This window comes from Mesoplodon bidens (assembly GCF_964165515.1).
Source record: "Mesoplodon bidens genome assembly, chromosome: 5".
NCBI classification, from domain to species: domain Eukaryota; kingdom Metazoa; phylum Chordata; class Mammalia; order Artiodactyla; family Ziphiidae; genus Mesoplodon; species Mesoplodon bidens.
This window is the reverse complement of record NC_138161.1, coordinates 119,463,649-119,481,843: the sequence shown is the minus strand read 5'-3', so window position 1 is coordinate 119,481,843 and position 18,195 is coordinate 119,463,649. Positions and strand designations below refer to the sequence as shown.

At 37.1% G+C, this 18,195-nt stretch overlaps 1 protein-coding gene across 1 annotated transcript; it reads left to right on the top strand.

Moving 5' to 3' along the window:
- Positions 1-1,308: 1,308 nt before the first annotated feature.
- Positions 1,309-18,138, top strand: PP2D1 (protein phosphatase 2C like domain containing 1; the record flags this gene model as incomplete). The annotated part of the gene is made up of 2 exons (XM_081235371.1): positions 1,309-2,296; positions 17,292-18,138. 2 exons carry the CDS (start codon positions 1,309-1,311, stop codon positions 18,098-18,100), a joined length of 1,797 nt encoding a protein of 598 aa, XP_081091497.1. The 3' UTR covers positions 18,101-18,138.
- Between the last annotated feature and the right edge of the window lie 57 nt (positions 18,139-18,195).

The following is an 18,195-nucleotide window of genomic DNA, read 5'->3' as shown; positions in this document are numbered from 1 at the left end:
AATTCAGTTATACATATGTATACTTTTTAAATATTCTTTTCCATTAGGGTTTATCACAGGATATTGACTATAGTTCCCTGTGTTATACAGTAGGGCCTTGTTGTTTATCTATTTTATATATAGTAGTTTGTATCTGTTAATCCCAAACTCCTAATTTATCCCCCCCCACCCCCTTTTCCCTTTGGTAACCATAAGTTTGTTTTCATTTTTAAAATTTATTTTATTGAAGTATAGTTGATTTACAATGTTGTGTTAATTTCTACTGTACAGCAAAGTGATTCAGTTATACATACATATATCTTTTTCATATTCTTTTCCATTATGTTTATCACAGGATACTGAATATAGTTTCCTGTGCTGTACAGTAGGACCTTGTTGTCTATCCATCCTATATATATATAATACTAGTTTGCATCTGGAAGTTAGCTGGTTTTAAGATATCACATTTCATAAACATTTAAAATCACTAACTTTGATTTTTCAGGTTTTAAAATATTTTGTAACCAAAGCATTTTTTTTCAGGTCTCTCATACCTCCACAGGCCCTTTCAAAGATCTCTTGCCCTAGGAATTGCCCATAAAAATGGATACAAATGGCTTCATGTGCTGAGTTCTGTTGTAGATGCTTCAGATAGGAAGGAGTGTAAGAAAGGGTGTCTGCTTTCTGGAAATGTATCATCCAGCTCCTTTCCTTTCCTCAGGCCATACCTCTTTCCCTTTGCAGTCCTAAAAAATTCTGTCCTTACTATCCATTCTTTTCATCATTCTGCTTGGTTTTGGCATATCCCATTCATTTTCTTGAGAACTCTTTAATTAGGACAAAAGTGGGTTTTTAAAATTATTATATTTCTTTATATAATATTATTATATAAATAAAATTATTTTATTATTAGGACAAAATCGAATACAAAAATAATTATGCTTATATTTGAAATCACATTCCTAGATCTCAAGCATATACCTTCACTTGCCTAGATAAAATATTGTGCTGATTTATCTGAGTATTCGTTCTCAGAGGTCTAGCTGACTTTCTGGAGATTTTGCCGAATTTCATTTGGGCCTACACAGGCCAATCACCAATTCCTTAAGTACTTACTATGTGTTTTGGGGGGGGAATCACAGAAAGAGGAATAAGAATATTCTAGGCCGATATAAAATATCAAGGAGCCAAAGCAAATTGCAAAGATAGGGGCCTGCTTGAAGAGATTTTCAGTGCATCATTCCAGGCATGTAAATATCTTTTATCCTGTTTGCAGAGTGTTTTGGAAATCAAGGCAATTGTACACAAGAAAACTGACATATGATTCAGATGAGGGAGTCCCACTTACATGGAGAAGAAAGCATTTTAAAAGGAAAAAGACGAGAGCATCACAAAGTGCAGGTCTACAATGAGATGATCACATTTCCCTGTTCCATATGCAAGCATGAAATTGACCTACCTGGAATATTCCTCCATAAAAAGCAGCATGTAGCTCTGGCTACACTGGGCTTTCAGTGGATGGGTGGGAAGAAACCAGGGCTCTCAGCGATTGCTGATCAGAGGCAGTCCATCATTGCTAAACTATTGTCATCTTCTGCATTTACTGAAAAAATCTTACATAGCATTAATAATGCTTTTGAGCTCCTTTGGAAGAAACAAATACCAGCATACTATAAGATTATTGATAACATTCACAAGAGTTCAACATATCCTCAAAAAATCTGTCACCTATTAATTAAAGGAGCAGCCATTTGCGAAGACAGGAATTCTACATGGAGAGCTGTCATGAATGATAAATTCACTGTCATGAATAATTTTGGCAACAAACCCAATGTGTGTTTTTTTGGTTTGTTTGATGGACATCACGGTGCCTCGGCAGCAGACTTGACTTCAATGGAACTCCCAGTTTTACTTCTCCACCAACTTTCCAGACTTGATCCTTCCTACGAAATGACCCCTGAAGAGCAAAAAGTAATCAATTCTTTTCACACAGTGTTTAGAGAAGACTACAGAGCTATAGAAGACTCCTTCTCCTCCATAAAGAAGAAGACAAAAGCATTGAAATGTGAGTATGAGAACATACACAAAGCCTTTGCAAAAGCATTTTGGAGAATGGACAGGCTTTTACGTCTTGGAAGGAAAGAAGTGTCCAGGGCTCGATGGAGCGGCTGTTCTGCAGTTACTTGCATATTGGAAGGCAACATTAAAAGTCCCAAAGCTAAGATGTCTTGGAGAAGATTCAGTGACCTTGATGCTTTGGTCCCTTTCCGGGGGATGCCGAAAATAATTTCTGGAGTGCTACATATTGCAAACACTGGTATGTATATTGAATGGTACCAGGTTACACCTTAACATGTTTTATTCCTGGCAGCAAAACCTCTCTTGCTTCCAGAATTATCTAGTGACCTATTATTTAATGACTTACTAGTGCCTAGATATTTCACTGACCAATTTAAGAAACGATCAATAACCACAGTTTAAATGTAGATTTGCAGGCACAAAATGAATTGTAATTATGTCTCAAGGAGGCACGTATATGAAATAATGTGACCAAAACATGACGTTTTCTAAATGGGGTAGCAACACATCTATTGATAAAGGCAAAGCAAATCTATTACATTTGCTCAGATCGGAATGAAACCAAAACATTTCCCACACTTTCCTTTTTCGGGAGAATGGAAAGTTTTTTGAGTGTTGTTAGTATAGCTGCTCAAACTGGTCAGTTTTTCTGGTAACTAACATATTTGCAGCAGGTCACTCTTGTGCTCACTGGCCAAGTTGCATCAATTTCATCTTAGGAAAAACAATCGTTCATGATTCAGTTTTATAGGCGTGTATTTCCTTCTCCAAAAATTTTGGCTGGATTCTTTTAATTTTATTTCAAGAAGCAATTTTTTGACATGCTGTGCTAAAGTTCTAGCTAAGGAGCTTGCCAAAATGGAAAGCCCAGAGGTAAGAGTTTTAGCCAAGTTAACCCAAGTTCCATGAGATGCTTAACTAGGGTTCCACCACCCCTTTCCTTGGTAAAATTATTAATGACAGTGTCCACTTACTGAATATTGCATACAGAGTAATTTCTCATGTAGTCTTCCAAGAACTCTGATATCTAAAGATATCTAAGTATTGTTTTTAAAAATATATATATTCGACATGTAACATTGTGTAAGTTTAAGAAGCACAACATGTTAATTTGATACATTTTTATATTGTAACATGATTGCCATTGTAGCGATAATTACCATTTCTATCACATTACATAATCATCATTTCTTTATAGTGGTTGAAAAAATTAAGTTCTAGTCTCTTAGCAAGTTTGATGATTAAAATATATACGTTCTCTCTCTTCCCAATATTGTGTATTAGACCTCTAAGACATATTTCCTGCTCATTGCAAGTTTGGACCCTTAAACCATATCTGTTCTCCTTCCCAACCCCTGCCGCCATTTCTAAGTGATGTTGACCCAATTGTCCAGATGAGAAAATAGAACCTCGGAGAGGTGAAATTATTTGTTCAAGGTGTCAGAGGTAATAGGAATTGGAGCTGGAAATCAAACTGCCTCTGAAGGGGATTGCTTCCAGAGTCTGAGGAGTCTGGGACTCAGGGAGTGGGACTTTGGCCCACACCAGGGCCAGATATACTCACCAAGACCATGACAATGTCAAGGTCCCTGGAAGCTGGCCTGTTTCTGATCTAACTCTGGTTGTGAGCCCAAAATGAGAACACCAGATTAAGCAATACCACGGAGCCAAGTGCAATGCCTATTTCCTTGGAGCATTTGCCATTTCTCAGGCCCTACCCTGAGGTTCCAAAGTGCTTCAGAGCAGGCCTACTTCATGGATGGAGAGTTTTCGGATTTCAGACTAATCTGGGAACAGACCCATATCCTTGAACTTTGAACCTCTATTAGAAAATATCATTTGATATCATGGTTCCTGGGAAATTAAAGGAAAATATATGAGATACTTAATACGTAGACACTATCATCAAATGTTCAGTTTACTATGATTCATTACTTCCAAGCCCACTGTTGTTTGGCAGGTTCTAATTTCCAGGTCAAACATTTTTTGGATCTAATTTACAGGCTTACATACATAACTGTGTTAAAATGTTTTCATTAGGGCATCCTTCATTCTAATAGAAACAAATAAGTAGGGGGAAAAAAATCCAACTTGTGAAAGGGAGGTCATGATTTATGATACAAAAGTGCTCCTAAAAGAAAGTAATTTAAATGAGTTGCAAAAAATAAATGTTCACACAAATTTATCAAGGGCATGTTTTGTATTTTATAAAACAAGACCTATAAAGATAGCAAGGGAATTCATTTTTCTTGTTTGAAATTTGTCAAATACCAGTATCATCACAACTCTGGAATTAAAACCAAGAAAAAACTCCACCTCACTTTATAATGAAACATGAGTGTGGTGATACAGTCATTGAATAAGTGTTGAATTTGTGCATGTGGAAAAAGATCCTTCCAGACATTCTTGACTTTTTGCTCTTAGCACTTCTCATTTACATTGCATTTTATCACTTCTCCTGGTGCTGTCTTATTTTGCTTCAGTTAATCCTCACAGGATTAAAACTCAAACATATTGATACAGCATACATAATTACACTTTTTTCACAACATCAAATAAACCACAAATTTTTATATTTCTAATTAACCACACTAGTTCCTTATAAACATATGGGATTCTTATTTGATCCCTTAAATCCTTTTCCCCAGTGATTTTATATTTAGTACCTTTATTGAGATACAACTCACAAAGCACACAGTTCATCCAGGTAAAGTCTACAGTTCAATGATTTTTAGTATATTCACTGATACAGCCTTTTCTCCCCATCTTTTTATCTTTGAATCAAGTGTCTTCTTAGAGAACATATAGTTGGATCTTGTTTGTATTCCTTTACTGTGGTTGCTGTTATAAATTTACCATAGATTTGGTGGCTTACACAACAGAAATTTATTCTCTTACAGTTCAAGAAGTTCTAAACCAGCATAACTGGCCCAATGTCTTCATGGCAGTGCTCCCTCCAGAGGATGTGGGAAAGAATTTGTTCCTTGCTCCTTCCACCTTCTGATTGGCTGCCAGTATTCCTTGGGTTGTGGCCACATCACTCTGATCTCAAATGTGCCTCCATATGCACATTTCCTCCTTCTGTGTCTGTAGCCAAATCTCCCTCTTGTGGTTGAATTTAGAACCCACCCAGACAATCCAGTGTTAAGCATCTCAGGATCATTAATCACATCTTCAAAGTCTTTGCCATATAAGGTAATTGTTACAGGCTCCAGAGATGAGGTTCTGATATCTTTGGGGATTTTATTCAGCCAGCCACCATGTTTGTTTATTTGTTTTTCCATTCTGCTAAACTTTGCCTTTTGATTCAAGTATTTAATTCATTTACATTTAAGGTAATTAATTATAGGGTAGGATATATGTCAGACATTTTGCTGTTTGTTTTCTATATATATATATATCTTTTGTTTTTCTATTTCTCTATTACTGCTTTCTTTTTTTTTTCCTCAACTAAGATTAGTCATCCTTTTCTTTTTATTTAATTGTATATATATTTTTATACAGCAGGTTCTTATTAGTCATCCATTTTATACACATCAGTGTATACATGTCAATCCCAAGCTCCCAATTCATCACACCGACTCCCCCACTCCCCGCCGCTTTCCCCCCTTGGTGTTCATATGTTTGTTCTCTACATCTGTGTCTCAATTTCTGTCCTGCAAACCAGTTCATCAGTACCATTTTTCTAGGTTCCACATACATGTGTTAATATACGATATTTGTTTTTCTCTTTCTGACTTACTTCACTCTGTATGACAGTCTCTAGATCCATCCACATCTCAACAAATGACTCAATTTCGTTCCTTTTTACGGCTGAGTAATATTCCATTGTATATATGTATCACATCTTCTTTATCCATTCGTCTGTCGATGGGCATTTAGGTTAGTTCCATGACCTGGCTATTGTAAATAGTGCTGCAATGAACACTGCGGTGCATGTGTCTTTTTGAATTATGGTTTCTCTTTTTGAATTATGGTTTTCTCTGGGTATATGCCCAGTAGTGAGATCGCTGGATCATATGGTAATTCCATTTTTAGTTTTTTAAGGAACCTTCATACTGTTCTCCATAGTGGCTGTATCAATTTACATTCCCACCAACAGTGCAAGATGGTCCCCTTTCCTCCACACCCTCTCCAGCATTTGTTGTTTGTAGATTTTCTGATGATGCCCATTCTAACTCGTGTGAGGTGATACCTCATTGTAGTTTTGCTTTGCATTTCTCTAATAATTAGTGAGGTTGAGCAACTTTTCATGTGCTTCTTGGCCAGCTGTATGTCTTCTTTGGAGAAATGTCTATTTAGGTCTTCTGCCCATTTTTGGATTGGGTTGTTTGCTTCTTTAATATTGAGCTGCATGAGCTGTTTATATATTTTGGAGATTAATCCTTTGTCCAATGATTTATTGGCAAATATTTTCTCCCATTCTTAGGGTTGTCTTTTCGTCTTGTTTATGGTTTCCTTTGCTGTGCAAAAGCTTTGAAGTTACATTAGGTCCCATTTTTTTATTTTTGTTTTTATTTCCATTACTCTAGGAGGTGGATCAAAGACAATCCTACTGTGATTTATGTCAAAGAGTGTTCTTCCTATGTTTTCCTCTAAGAGTTTTATAGTGTCTAGTCTTATGTTTAGGTCGCTAATCCATTTTGAGTTTATTTTTGTGTATAGTGTTAGGGAGTGTTCTAATTTCATTCTCTTACATGTAGCTGTCCAGTTTTCCCTTCACCACTTATTGAAGAGACTGTCTTTCTCCATTGTATATCGTTGCCTCCCTTGTCATAGATTAGTTGACCATAGGTGCATGGGTTTATCTCTGGGCTTTTTACCTTGTTCCATTGATCTATATTTCTGTTTTTGTGCCAGTACAATATTGTCTTGATTACTGTAGCTTTGCAGTATAGTCTGAGGTGAGTGAGTCTGATTCCTCCAGCTCCGTTTTTTTCCCTCAAGACTTCTTTGGCTATTCGGGGTCTTTAGTGTCTCCCTAAAAATTTTAAGATTTTTTGTTCTAGTGCAGAAAAAAATGCCATTGGCAATTTGATAGGGATTGCATTGAATCTGTAGATTGCTTTGGATAGTATAATCATTTTCACAATATTGATTCTTCCAATCCAAGAACATGGTATATCTCTCCATCTCTTTGTATCACCTTTAATTGCTTTCATCAGTGTCTTATAGTTTTCTGCATACAGGTCTTTTGTCTCCCTAGGTAAGTTTATCCCTTTTGTCTCCCTAGGTAGGTTTATTCTTTTTGTTGCAATGGTAAATGGGAGTGTTTCCTTAATTTCTCTTTCTGGTTTTTCATCATTAGAGTATAAGAATGTAAGATATTTCTGTGCATTAGTTTTGTATCCTGCAACTTTACCAAATTCATTGATTAGCTCTAGTAGTTTTCTGGTGGCATTTTTAGGATTCTCTATGTATAGTATCATGTCATCTGCAAACAGGGACAGTTTTACTTCTTCTTTTCAAATTTGTATTCCTCTTATTTCTTTTTCTTCTCTGATTGCCATGGCTAGGACTTCCAAAACTATGTTGAATAATAATGGTGAGAGTGGACATCCTTGTCTTGTTCCTGATCTTAGAGGAAATGCTTTCAGTTTTTCACCATTGAGAATGAGGTTTGCTGTGGCTTTGTCATATATGGCCTTTATTATGTTGAGGTAGGTTCCCTCTATGCGCACTTTCTGGAGAGTTTTTATCATAAATTGGTGTTGAATTTTGTCAAAAGTTTTTCTACATCTATTGAGATGATCATATGGTTTTTCTTCTTCAATTTGTTAATATGGTGTATCACATTGATTGATTTGTGTATATTGAAGAATCCTTGGGGCTTCCCTGGTGGCGCAGTGGTTGAGAGTACGCCTGCCAATGCAGGGGACATGGGTTTGTGCCCCGGTTCGGGAGGATCCCACATGCCGCGGAGCGGCTGGGCCCTTGAGCCACGGCCACTGAGCCTGCACGTCCAGAGCCTGTGCTCCTCAACGGGAGAGGCCACAACAGTGAGTGGCTCGCGTACCGCAAAAAAAAAAGAAAAAAAAAAAAAAACAATCCTTGCATCCCTGGGATAAATCTCACTTGATCATGGTGTATGATCCTTTTAATGTGTTGTTGGATTCTGTTTGCTAGTAGTTTGTTGAGGATTTTTGCATCTGTATTCATCAGTGATATTGGTCTGTAATCTTCTTTTTTTGTAGTATCTTTGTCTGGTTTTGATATCAGGGTGATGGTGGCCTCTTAGAATGAGTTTGGCAGTGTTCCTTCCTCTGGAATTTTTTCGAAGAGTTTGAGAAGGATGGCTGTTAGCTCTTCTCTAAATATTTGATAGAATTCACCTGTGAAGCCATCTGGTCCTGGACTTTTGTTTCTTGGAAGGTTTTTAATCACAGTTTCAATTTCATTACTTGTGATTGGTCTGTTCATGTTTTCTATTTCTTCCTGGTTCAGTCTTGGGAAGTTATACCTTTCTAAGAATTTGTCCATTTCTTCCAGGTTGTCCATTTTTTGGCATAGAGTTGCTTGTAGTAGTCTCTTAGGATGCTTTGTGTTTCTGCAGTGTCTGTTGTAAATTCTCCTTTTTCATTTCTAATTTTACTGATTTGAGTCCTCTCCCTCTTTTTCTTGATGAGTATTAGAGTATTTTGTATTAGATAGTTTCTAGTACATCATTTTATTTCCTGTATTTCTTTTACTATATATATATAGTCAAAGAAACTGTTGTGGCCTCACTGTTGTGGCCTCTCCCATTGCGGAGCACAGGCTCCGGATGCACAGGCTCAGCAGCCATGGCTCACGGGCCCAGCCGCTCCACGGCATGTGGGATCTTCCCGCAATGGGGCACGAACCCATCTACCCTGCATCAGCAGGTGGACTCTCAACCACTGCGCCACCAGGGATGCCCCCTTTTACTATATTTTTTTTTTTTTGCGGTACGCAGGCCTCTCACTGCTGTGGCCTCTCCCACTGCGGAGCACAGGCTCTGGACGCACAGCCTCAGCGGCCACGGCTCACGGGCCCAGCCACTCCGTGGCATGTGGGATCTTCCCGGACCAGGGCACGAACCCGTGTCCCCTGCATCGGCAGGCGGACTCCCAACCACTGCGCCACCGGGGAAGCCCTATATATTTTTAAAATATATATTTTTTGTGGCTATTCTGAGGATTATAATAAAATCTTAAGTTAAAAACAATTTGGCTTGCATTAATGCCAACTTAATTTCAAAAGATATATGTGGCATCTTTGCTCCAGTATAGCTCTATTTCCTGCAGCCTTCTTTTTACTTTATAGAATTACATCTTTACACATTACAAGCCTATAAAGTTTTATATTATTGTTTTATGCAGCTTTCTTCTAAATAAGACAGGATAATAAAAGTGTTAAAAGTAAAATACATTTTTTACTGCTTTATATTTACCGATATACAGTTGACTCCTGAACAACATGAGTTTGAACTGTGTGGGTCCACTTATATGCAGAATATTTTCAATAGTAAACACACTATTACACAATCCATGGTTGACTGAATCTGTGAATGTGGAACTGCAGATATGGAGGGCTATTGGACTTGAATATCCACAGATCTGTTGTGTGTCCTAGAACAGTGCTTCCCAGATTCTGAAAGACAATTGTAGTTACCTTTCTTTTTTTGTATGGGTCTGAGTTACAGTCTAGTGTTTTCATTTTTGCCTGAAGGACTCCCTTAAGTATTTCTTGTATGGAAAGTCTGCTAATGATGAATCCTCTCAGTCTTTTTTAACTGGGAATGTGTTAATTTCTTCATTTTTAAAAGGATAGTTTTGCATTTTGAATATCATCACATTTCCATCTAGCCTCCATGGTTTCTGATGAGACATAATTGTTGGTCTTATTGAGCATTCCTTGGCTGTATGTAATGAACTACTTTTCTCATTCTACTTTCAATATTCTTTCTTTCTCTTTGTCTTTTGACAGTTTGACTATGATGTGTTTAAGTACTGACTTCTAGTTTATACTCTTTGGAGTCTGTTGAGCTTCTCGTATGTTTTTATTCCAATTTGGGAAGTTTTTGGCTATTAGTTCTTCAAATATTCTTTTTTTCCCACTTGTCTTCTCCTTCCATTATGCATATGTTGGTATACTTGGTGGTGTCCCACAAGTCTCTGCGACGATGTTCACTTTACTTCATTCTTTTTTTTTTTTTTCCCTATTCTTCACACTGGATAATCTCAATTTATCAATCAAGTTTGCTGATTCTTCTGCCAGATCAAACCTGATGCTGAGCTCATTCTAGTGAATTTTTTGTTTAAGACATTGTACTTTTCAACTCCAGAATTTCGTGCTTCTTTGTTATAATTTCCATCTCTTTATTGATAAGTCTCTAGTTTGGTGGATCATTGTTCTCATGCTTTCCTTTAATTTTTAGCCCCATTTTCCTTTAAACATATTGATAAATTTAAAAACATTTTTTGTCCAGTTAATTCTAATGCTTAGACTTCCTCATGGACAGCTTCTATTGACTTACTTTCTTTCCTGTATATGGGCTATGCTTGCATTACTATGTTTCATTACTCTCTCATTACTCTTTTTTTGTTGAAAACTGGACATTTAGAATAATATAGATGTCCTCCCTCTCCAGGGTTTGTTGTTGTTACTGTTTGTTTTGTGACTTTTATGAACTAATTCTGTAGAGTCTATATTCTGTCATGTGCAGACACAATGTCTCTGCTTGGTTGGTTATCTTAGTGTTCAGCTAAGGACTAGATGGAGATTTCCTTAAATACCTACTACTAATATGCATGTCTTCCAGTCTTTGCTGAGGCTCTGTCTTTTTTGAGGCTTGTCTTGTAAAAAATGGCAGTCAGTTTACAACTCTATGCTTTTACTTCCTACTTGGGTTAATCATCAAGATTAGTCATAGGTGAGAAATTAAGTCTTGTTCAGGTCCTGGGCATGTATACACCCTGCACACATGCATGCCCTCTGTTTCCCCAGGAGTATGTTTGAGCTTTTCAAAACCCTCTATAGGTTTTCATTCCTCAGCTCTTTCTTATACTTTTTGGGGGGTCAGCCTCTTGTCATCCCCAGATGCTTTCACTGCCTCAGGCAAGTGTGATTTTAAACAATTGCTGCTGATTGTTTTTGGCAAACATATTGAGGATGAGTTATTTGCATAGAGTAAGCTCTGAGTCAAGTCAAATGATGACAAGATTTGAGAATGGAGCTTTCTTCAGGGACTTGCAAGATAGTTCACATAATGACAATTCTCCGGGGATAGATATTTTTAGGGAGGTCTAAAGCCACCCTTTCTCCTGCAGAGGCTGCTAGACTGTTGATTGCAGAGCTAGCATCACTATAAAATGTTTGGTTTTCAAGGCTACTGCCGAGCTGAAGAGAAGTGGTTGGAAGTAGGCCAGGTTACAAGGCCATGACCACTTGGTTTTACCTACTTTAAACTGTTTCTCTTCAATGTTTCTCAGGTTTTTGCAAGCCTTTGGTTCATTTCCAGCATTTTAGAAAAGTTGACTTTAACAATTTTTGCCCGTGCTCTCATTCCTTTTACTGAGGAGTAGATTTTCAGAGATCCTTACTCTGCAATATCTAATCTTTTCTTCTGCAATATTGAATCTGTTCATTTTAAATTTTGTATTTTTCATCTTCAGAAGTTTGATTTTTAAAATTATCTTCCATGTCCGTATTTAACTTTTTGAACACAGGCAATGCACTTATAACATTGAGAGTTCTTGCCTACTAATTCCAACATCTGCATCAATTCTGGGCTGGTTTTAATTGATTTTTCATTTTATTATGGGTAGTATTTCCCTACTTATTTGCATGCTTGATGTTCTAGTTTCTTAGGGCTGCCATAACAAATCAGCTGAAACATGGCAGCTTAAAACAACGAAAATCCATTCTCACAGTTCTGGAGGCTAGTTGACCAAAATCAAGGTGTTTGCAAGGCCATATTTCTTTCCTCCACTGTTCAGCATCAGTTTGAAATAGTCCATTATTCTGGCAGTCTGTGTGGTGGGTGAGAGGCATATATTTATTTTCGGTTCAGTGTTTCAGTGAGGGCGTGGTTCTTTGGGCTCCTAGCTTTGTTGGGGAGAACCACTAGTTTTCCCCACCTTGAACAAGCCCTAGGTTTTGTTTCCTGTTCCATAACCCCGTGAAAAGTCTAAGCTCATTTATTCAGCTCAATAAATGCTCTCAGGTAAAAACTGGCTTTTGCTCTTGGCATACTCTGGGATTCAGCCATTATTCTTTTGACAGGAGAATTCTTTACTTTCTTACTAGCTCATCAATGTATATGACTTAAAAGTATATACATTATCCAGGATATTTTCCTATTCTCAGTGGGAGTCAATCCAAGACCCACAATGGCACATTGCTTCTCCTTTGTAATATTTGAGTGTTTTAGTGTATCTGCTATTCCAGTATCTTTATGTCTAGATTATATATATTTGTTAATACCTTCTTTTAATGAGGCCCCAGAAACTACGTTTTTCCCCTAGTGTCCTTGTTCTCTGTCCTGTGAGCTCACTCTGGATCCAGAGGCCAAGCATGAATTTACCCACTACTTCCCTATTACTCACAATTCTTTGTTCCTCAAGTCCCCTTTCTTCTCTCTTCTTCTCAAGGTTACCAATGACTCCTTTATCTAATCTTCACAACCTGTGAGGTAAGAATAATCCCATTTTAATAGAAGCTTGAGGCTCACCAAAGCCTTATTATATATGGTTATATCATTAGTGAGCCAGAACCCATGTCCTTTAGTCTATTACTTCAAATGAACACCAGCAGCTTCCTGTTTCTAAGGTGTCCCTTCATTCTTATGTGTCTTTACCTTCCTCATTCACAACTGAGGCTGTGTTTGCAGATCTTTTAATTTGTTGTGATTTTCCTATCTAGATGTGATTGTCCTTAGTGGTTAAATAAGTTGCTTTTAAAATTACTTCCAGCCCCTTCTTTTTCCCCTAAAACCTAATTCAACTCCAGAATCACCTTATCTTAAGCAGGGGGTAAAAAAAAAAAAAAAAAAAAATACACACACACATTCTTAAATGACACTGACCTTGTATAGACTTTTCCTTCCCCCATCTCCCTTTTTTGGGGTATGTTGGTTTGTATATATGTGGACTCACATATATACAAACTGGATTCTGAGAATATAATCAACAAATATTTGACAGATAGTTGAGACTGATGTGTGAAGTACTGTTAGGCTCCAGTCAGAAAATGGTGAACTTGAGTTTCATGTTCACACATCTTACAAAACAATCAAAGGAATCTTTTGAACATACAGTGAAAACTAGCTCCACATCAATAAGGCTCTAATGCTAATCACCAGTAGGAAGAGTCAACACATGGCACCCATGCATACAATTTCAGCCTCTTTTGCCAAAATTAGAATCCTGAAAAAACTGGATATAAGTTGTTTTCCTAACCTCATCTACAGGTATTTCTACTATGCTTCCATTTTAGGGATACTTCACTAGGGTTTAAATTTTCCTTAGTTTGTTTATGCTGCTTTTCAACTGCTCCTTTTTCTTTGTCCAATAACTATTTCCTCATTTCCCAAGTTCCAAGTTCCTGCTCCCTACTCCCTTAAGCCTATAACTCTTTGTAAGGATTTTCTTGTAGTTTTTTTTAAATGGGTCTGAAATGAAACATTCATAGCTTCATCTCAATCTCTTTTGGATAGACTCTCTTCACCTGCTTTCCCCCTTCATGGAACACAAAAGAAAATAACCTTTGTTAAGTGTCTACTTATTAAGTTACCTTCTTAAACTTGACAAAAAATATTGCAGGTGGTAAACTGTTACTCACGGAAATAAAGTGACTTAATGAAAGTCACACAGACAAAACTGGGATTGAAGTCCCAAGTATCAAGCTCTCAAGTCTTTCCTCTTCCCCATGCTGCTGCTTCTAAGCCAAGCCATCTTTTTATCCAGGGCACTCATGCATCCTCGGGATGTTTCCTTTTCTCACCACCGTATAACATTTCTCTTACTCTTTCTTCCAGTCCTTTCCTAAGACTTCCGTTTAAATGACCTTCATGGCCCCATCTGGGAAAAAAAAAAAAAAAAAGATCTTGCCCATTCAGATCTTGAGTTCCGTTTGGGATTGATTCTAGAGGTCATTCTGAAGTTGACAGGGACACTCCTTTTCACAAACCAGAGACAACCCAGCAATTGCAGAAGGCAGTCATTGCCTTCTGCATAAGGAACACTTTGCCTGACTATACATGTCATCTATTTTATTTATTATTTATTTATTTTATTGCTGAGTTGGGTCTTTGTTGCTGCGCACAGGCTTTCTCTAGTTGTGGTGAGTGGGGGCTACTCGTTGCGGTGCACGGGCTTCTCATTGCGGTGGCTTCTCTTGTTGTGGAGCACGGGCTCCAGGCACACGGGCTTCAGTAGTTGTGGCTCGTGGGCTCTAGAGCAGGCTCAGTAGTGTGGCGCACAGGCTTAGTTGCTCCACAGCATGTGGGATCTTCTTGGCGCAGGGCTCGAACCCGTGTCCCCTACATTGGCAGGTGGATTCTTAACCACTGCGCCACCAGGGAAGCCCCCATACGTGTCACCTTAAAAAGGCTTAAATATCATCTCAAAGCAGTTCATTTTAGTCCCCATTAATGTCCTTAAACATGTTGCCCTTCCAGTAACAGTTCTTTTTTTTTTTTAAATTGGAGTACAGTTGATTTACAATGTTGTTAATTTCAGGTTCCACTTTTGTTCGATAACATTTTTCTGAACAGCACCATCTCTCCAACTACTGAAAGCTGGTAACTTTATGTCTAGGAATTTGAATACTTATTTATGCTCAGATTCATTGTTTTTGTGTAAAGGTCTTCTTTATCACAGTTCACTGCTTAGTTATTCCCATTTCTTCCAAACAGATATTACAGGAACCCTTTAAAGCCAATCTACGTCTCAAACTGTCATGTCTTGCTCCTCTCTCTTCAGTTCTCCAAGACACACGGATATAGTGTTATTTTTAAATCTCCCTCCAATTTCCCAACTTCCTTGAAGCTCTTTGTTCATTATTCTATTCTAGCTTTCAGCTTAATGTAGACAACCACTTTCAACAACCCCGATTGCAGCTGACAGCACATGCAACCCGAGGTTCAGAAAATAGAACTATTAACTCTGCATATCCACTTTTTCGCCACGTCTATTCCATTGATGCTCTTCCAGGGCCTCTTATTGTCCTCTATTTCCTGAGCTATGCACGAATAGTTGAGAAACACTGGGTACTTCTCCTTCATTTTCTTCTTCCTTCATGCAAACTCACACAGGTTAAGGATGTGAGTTAGTCAGAAGGCACCATTTATCAGGATGAATAAACTGTCCAAGTAATTAAATAACTCAAATCAGATAGCAAGTCAATGGCAGGGCAAAACCTGCAGCCATTACTTACTGTCCTCATTTTCTAGAAAATTTTATTGTGCTGAGCTTAAGGGATGTTCACAATAATAAAATCAACGAAAATGGCACTTCCTACTCTGTTGCACAGCAATTAAAAAAAAAAGGCAAAGAGTAGTACATAAGATATGTTTATCAAGCTCTCTGCAGAGGCAACTAAAATCAAAATACCAATGTATTACCCTTCCACTGTAACTACATAATCATATTAAATGCTTTTCAAATCACACAGAAGAAACACAATGCTTTTTCTTTTTGCTGAGTGAGCTTTGGCTTGCCACATGCAAATAAAACATTTAGAAGTCAGTGGATTGACTATTTTGAACCCCTGTATTTCCAGAGCTATGGTCGCACTATTTATATGTGTAGGTACACAAAGAAAGAAATTTTCTAATTTAAAAGAGGAACTGAACCATATGTTCTCCTAAGAGAACAATTCAGTCTACCCAGTTGGCATGTTCAATACCAACCCATGCTACTTTGCTGGTACAATAATAATTTAAAACTCAGCAGAAGTCAAGAATTATTTTACTGATTTCTGCAGAGTGTAAACAGAATGACTGGCAAAAAAGTTAATAGAAAATATTAATAACCAAACCACAAATAAAAGAGGTCATTCAGTTTTGAGGACTATCATTTATACAGCTATCAGGTTTCCAAAATATTTTCCACACAATCATCTTTTGGTCCCATCCAATAGCTCAGATATTAACAATTGCCATTATGTAAATGAGCCAATAGGCTCACTCTATGCCTGACACTAATGCTTCACCAGCTCAGGTTCTGTCCAACATATTAGGTGTGTGAACCTTACCTTCTGAAACCTAAATCCCTTTACCTAAAACGTTAGGGGATTAGAAATGAAGGCCTGCAACAACAAAATTCTGATTCCAGGTACGGTGCCATGTTTGAAATCAGAATATTCTAACGTAAATTTTGCCTATGATTCCAGCAATATTAACTCTCATAGGTATTATAAATATACAATTATGTTCCTAAAAACTTGGGAAAGTCAATTTTTCCTAACAAACTAAAAGATTCTCAGTCTTTTTTTGTATAACAAAGAAAATTTTGGTAATACAACCATCCTTCAATCTGTTCAGAGCATTATGTTCAGATTTTCTTAAGATTTTAATAAAGCACACATCACAGGTTCATCTGAATCATGAACTACAATCAGATTTTTAATACCTCAGTTTTCAATCAAAGGGTTTAACGTTGGTTAGCTATTATCCATGTAATACATTAATAACACCTATTTTTCTTCACGGGGCTGACTTAATTTCTTTTTAACACACATAACAAACCTAATAAGATGGGCATTAACAGTGGCTTTCTAATTTTTTAATCACCCATACCTATAATATATTCAGGTTTTAACTTTGACCAGTTAAAAATTTACCAAACTGCACTCTTAGAAAAAAATCAAAGTTTGTATTTTTAATTGAAAAGGCATTTATTAAAACATTTTTAAAATGTCTGCTCTATGGAATATATGTTGGTTATAAAAAAAGTTCAATTCTTGATTCTACAAATATGTAACGCTCAGAATCTGCTTCATAAAAAAATTACTTATTTTTCATTATCTGTAGTTTGTTATTTTAATACTAAATTCAGTATTTTAAACACTAAATTGCTTAAAAATGAGGAATAAATTAGCCCCCCAGTTTGAAATCTGAATTACTGTAAATCTTCTAATAATGATATCAATACTACATATATTTAAAGAATATTTTTAAGCGGCCTGATTTCTATTTATGAAGTTAACAGCATGCTTTGATATAAATGGTTATAAATATCGAGGATCAATTTTTAAAAATAATCTTTTAGGTAATGTGCAAGCAGTCTTATGCAGAAATGGGAAAGGCTTCTGCCTAACCAAAGAACACACTACACGAAACACAGATGAAAGAAGAAGAGTACTTCAGAACGGAGCAATAATTAGTTCACATGAACCATACGGGCTCCTACAAGGGCAAATAAAAACCACACGAGGACTTGGATTTCATGGAAATCTCAAACTGAAAAAATTCATTATTCCAGCACCTCAAACTATTTCTGTGCCTATAGATGACTTATGTCAATTCCTTATCTTAGCTACTAATGGACTCTGGGAAGTTCTGGATACAAAGGAAGTCACTGCACTGACAATGACAGCTTTTCAAGTATATAAAGAAGCAAAGTGTTCTATCACAGGAAACAAATTGTCACCATCCAAAGGGTCTCTGCTTTTCCCAATCGATGAACAAAACACATCTAAACCAGAAACTAACATCCACATAGTGTTTCAGTGCAAATCTGAAGAATGTGTGTCAACTATAAATTCAAAAGAAAATTTGTCAGATTCAAAATATTCTATTCGTAACCTTAAAAATACAGGAACATTTCCACCAAAAATGACTAAGCGTGATCCTTGCGGTGAGAAAGAAACTGATGGACCAACCAGTGTAGACGGTGTGCCAAAAGACTCAAGTGAAAAAGAGAAAGGATCATGCACTAAGAGTTTCTATGGAGGTGCTGCCGAGTATATCAGCCATGAACTTGTAAGTGCTGCTTTGGCGGCTGGCTCCAGAGACAACATTACAGTCATGGTCATACTTTTCAATGGAAGCGAGTATCTCCAGAGAGCAAAAACATGAAGACAATTCTTCAGTGAACCAGATGCTAGGATAACATCAACACCACACAAATCATTTTTAAGAATGTAGTAAAGGAAATATAAAAGCAGACTGTG